The sequence below is a fragment of the Octopus bimaculoides genome, chromosome 19 (assembly GCF_001194135.2).
Source record: "Octopus bimaculoides isolate UCB-OBI-ISO-001 chromosome 19, ASM119413v2, whole genome shotgun sequence".
Classification (NCBI taxonomy): domain Eukaryota; kingdom Metazoa; phylum Mollusca; class Cephalopoda; order Octopoda; family Octopodidae; genus Octopus; species Octopus bimaculoides.
Genome location: NC_068999.1, coordinates 49,175,614 through 49,180,555, shown reverse-complemented (window position 1 = coordinate 49,180,555; position 4,942 = coordinate 49,175,614). Strand labels below are relative to the sequence as shown.

The window sequence follows — 4,942 nt, the reverse complement described above, 5'->3', positions numbered from 1 at the left end:
TTTTTTTGGGGGGGGGGGACAAAATAATGATTGTATCGGGGGATGAAGGAAAGAGAGACCAACAAAAAACAGTGTTGCAAAGAACCATTTCGGTAGATTAATCATCATACGTAACAGTTTATTGTTTATTGAGCAACAGAATCTAGAGTTACGTCCCTTCAAAAGTAAAAAAAAAAGAAAGAAAAACAAACAAACACTAATAAACAGAGACACACACACTTACATACACTATACAATGTGCATCTTTCTGAGCTGTGGTAGCAGTTGGACCCAACACCACGGTGGTAAGTGGCTACGAAATAGAACACATACACACCTCCTCGTAGATTGCTGACTTACGCCTGAGGGGTAAAGGGGGAAGTTTCGCCGAGTCGAGAACAGAAATATATTTACATTTTACATATTTTTTTTCAGTTAAGTCTAGAAAATATAATAAAATTTAGTAGAACTGGAGTAATGGGGAAAATATAACGGAAAAAAAATATTAAATTAACATAACGCTCTTGAATCGATATAAATTGAAAAAAAATATCAGTCTAAATCCAAATATTTTTTTTAATCTATTTGTCGGAAATCTGTGTTTTAAAATGTAAATCTATCTTTACAAAAAAAAAATTCCCCCATTTTTCAAGCGAAACCAATAACAAAAATGAGATACGAAAAAAATGTCGTATGAACAATAAAAATATTTTGCATCGTGGTAGATAGAAAGAAAATGGGCTGGTATCGTTCATCTATTTTCCCCACACACACCGTCTTTTATTTCCCCACCAAACACAATCGTACACACACACATATGAATACATATACATATATATATATAAAACACAAAACCCTCCAACGCCTGGCTATATACGTACATATATTACACTCACACAACAGTGATGGCGATTTATTTGAAAATCGCTGTTATATTATGGTGTGTTTGCAGGGCTACTAGAAGAGTGCGAGATTTACGAAGCGGCTAAACAAGAAATGGGTAGCGAGTGGTGCGCGAGAAGTGTGTGTTCAATACTACAGCCAATACTGAGACATCTCCTAACCCAACAGCTTACACACTTACAAGTGTGTGTGTATATATATATACATAAATATATATTCCTTTTTAACCTACCATCCTCCTAAGAAAGCACCACACACACACACATTATATATATATATATATAATAGTTCAGGCACATTTACCATTTAGTCTTCACAACCATTCCTGCCATCTTTTATTTTATACCTTCTCAAATATGACTAGTACCTTTTTTTCATATATTTGCTAATACTACGATCGTAGCTAAGGCAACATTTTTAAAGAGGTGGAGGAAGGAAGAAGAAGAAAAAAAGTAGGTTGAAAGGATAGAAGGGAAAGCTTCAAGCACAAGCAATTCCCATAAACTTAGAGTACACGTAAGACTATATATATATATATATATATATATATATATATATATATATATATATATATACACATACATACTGATGTGTGTGTGTATGTATATATATAGATAGATAGATATTTGTATATGCAGACACACAAATACATCGGTGCTTGTTCTAAGCTGGAAGGTCCATTGGTAGTTAATTGCTGCTGTTTATATTTTATCTGTTTCAGCTCACAATATTATTTGTGCTATCAGCAGCAGCAGCAGCAGCTACTCACTTTAATGTGTGACTGTGTGTGTGTATATATATATATATGTGCACGCGTTATTATTCGTCTTATTCTACAAATATAAATAAAACAAAAAAACAAATTAGGATCAAAAAGAATTTTAAAAAGTACTATAAAATATAAATTACCCTAAAAACTATATAAGAGAAAGATGCAGGTGTTTTTTTAACATTTAATCATTATTAATACTATAATAATTAAGGGCGATTTTGATTTCCAACCATCCCCCCCGGGGCCTACAGAATGTAATTTTAATAACAAAGTGGTTTAAACCGAATCCAATAAACTGTCCAGACTCGAAGAATAATGTGTCTATTTTTTTAATAAAAAGGGAAAATGCACGAAGACTAGTACTACTAACGTCTCTTAATATGGTGGAGAAGGCAGTTGTTTTTAGTTTCTAGATGAATGCAAATGTGTGTGTGTGTCTGTGTGTATGGACGGAAGAGAGGAGCTAGAATGAAAACGGTTAAAGATATCTTATAAAATGGCTAGCTTGGAATAAAAGATCGCGAGCATATATGTGTGTGTGTTTGTGTGCGTGTGTGGTTTCTGGATGTAAATATTAAATGGAGATGTGATATGTGTGTTGAATGTACACGGACAAACACCCACAGTACCGGCGCCTCAAGAGAGGCGATTCCTTTGTATAGCCTTACCTGCCTTGGTGTTTTCAATGGATTCCTGTAGATCCTCGAATGATATCTCTGGAAGTATTAGTTTATCCCCAAATTTGTCTATAAAGGAACAGATAACAGCGAAGTTGGGATCATTGAGGCAGTCACCGTCCGTTGGACTCGCCATGTTCGTATGCTTAATCAAATGCTTGACGACTTCCAAGACGAGGAATGATGGGGAAAATAAATAAATAAAAATGGTTTGTTTTCCTCTCCGGCTGATATTGTGGATTATTGTAATTTCAAAAAATATCTTATATAATATTACTCAAAAAAACGTATATTATATTTTGTTTGCTTTATTTGTTTTTAGAAAAGAAAAATTATTTTACGAAACTACTATTGAATAAACGGGGAAAAAAAAGAACGCCTGGAGAAACAGGAGAAAATATGTTCATTAAATGAAAACTACAGATGACTATAAGGGTAATAATTACCGACTTTGACAAGTGCATTTTCTCAGCAAGCAATTAATCTCTTACCATTTCGAGAAAACCTAATTTCAATTTAATGGGTCGAATTTTGATACAAAATATTATCGAAATGAATACATCTATTCCGTTAGCTAATATTTCGTGACGAAATAGGCAAATTAAAACGCTAGAAACTGTTGCTTTTTTGTCTTTATTTAGTTTTTGCTTGTGTTGTTTTTTTATTTGATCCTCTGTTAGTTAATCTAGTAGACTCGGTAGTCCAATTTCACTTTCTATTTCTGTTGATTGGGTATTGGAATCATGAAGATATGTAGGTTGTCGGCATATGTGTGTTATATATATATATATATATATACATATATATACATACATATACATGTGTAATTTATTAATGGTTAACTTGAACAGAAAATATATCTTTTTATTTTCTCATGTGATGTCTCAAGCAGTGTTGCCAAAAGAAAATTACTGTTTAATTCAAGATTTCAACAAAATAACACTGCTAAAATATGCTGAAAGAAAATTATGTGAATTACTTAATTTTGAAAGAAAGTATTGAAATGCAACCTTTGCTAATATATCAAAATCAGCATCTAAATCTTCTAAATCCTTGACTCCTTCAACAATTCCAGCCATGTTGAGACTTATTTTTGAGTTAGATATCTCTCCATCTTACTTCAGATAAACAATAATCTTTGCAGCATTTATCATGTCTTTTTGAGGTTTCATTTCACTGAGAGAAGAGTGTTCCAAGAATTGAAAGCTGCATCTTTTGCATTTCTTCATCATCATCATCTCATTATCATCATCAGTTAACATCCATTTTCCAGACTGGCACTCATAATTTTAAAGTGAATTTGTAATTCAAGCCACTGATTGGAATTTCTATTTGTAGCAAATTCAATTTATAACGATCTAATTGTACAACTGCTTAATCCTTTCCATTATTTTCAAAATTAATTGAAATAAAGACAGTATATTTTAAAAGAAATATAAAAATGGAAGGGTTAAAATCTCTGATGATTCTTAGCAAGAAACAATGGCTTATAATGTAAGTGGTTAAGAGCGCGGGCTACTAACCCCAAGATTCCGAGTTCGATTCCAGGCAGTGACCTGAATAATAATGATAATATCTTATCCACTACGCCATATGCCTGTGGGCGTAGTGGTTAAGAGCGTGGGTTACTAACCCCAAGATTCCGAGTTTGATTCCAGGCAGTGACCTGAATAATAAGAAGAAGAAGAAGAACAACAACAACAACAACATCAAAAAATACCTTAGGAATGAGAACCCAGGTTCGAAATTTCCCCAAGACACCTGATGAAGGCTGGAGGGTATATCAGCCAAAACATTGTGTTAACAACAAACAAGATGAGGACAAATATCCATCAAATGCAAATAATGTACATAATTCCTCAGCTCTTAAATGTTACAGTATAACTGAATAAGCATTACATTTGACAGAGTTATCCGAAAACTAAATGGTTAATAACTTGCATCAAAATTTCATGTAAATTTATGTTTCAAATACCAGCTTAATAATGACAAAGCAATTTTACTAAAGTTGTCGCTAACATCAGAATTAATCACAACAAAGATGATGTATGTTAACAGAAATATGGTAATGTAAGGGTTGAATGGAACTGCCATTTCTGATGATTTTTGTTTTTCATTTGTTAATGACTTACTAAACAGGATATTTAGCTAGGGTGTCACATCTACAAAAATTCATTGTACACTTTAGATCAGTAGGAACTTCACATACCCACTTTCAAAAGTTTGGAATAGCAAGTCAATCTTTCCAAAGTATCTTTTGATACGTTTTTGTGATTTCTTTGCTCATTATGATGATGATGATGATTTGATTGGATCTCTAATAATGCCAGTATACAGAATCAGCACATAGAGAGATGTTACCTTACAGATCCACTCATTTTAACATGTTAAAATGATGGGGAATCAAACATGGCCAAATCAATAAGGTATCAATAAATTTTTCAACAATCAATCAATCAATACTTTATATCTTATCACCAACATTCTATTATGTCCATAATCAAGAAGCCTGACTCCCAACAGTCCAAGTCTGTATAGATTTTAACGAGTATTTGCAACCATCACCAACCACACTCTACAGAGTGCACCAGGTGCATTTTTCATCACACCA

The 4,942-nt window shown here is 32.9% G+C and overlaps 1 protein-coding gene across 1 annotated transcript in view; it reads right to left on the bottom strand.

The window, feature by feature from the left end:
* Positions 1–2,580, bottom strand: part of LOC106877384 (microtubule-associated protein futsch) — a 54,980-nt gene extending 52,400 nt beyond the window's left edge. Inside the window, exon 1 of the mRNA XM_014926275.2 lies at positions 2,323–2,580. Coding sequence (XP_014781761.1) covers positions 2,323–2,467 — 145 coding nt within the window. The 5' untranslated portion in view covers positions 2,468–2,580. The remainder of the gene's footprint in view (positions 1–2,322) is intronic.
* Positions 2,581–4,942: the final 2,362 nt, after the last annotated feature.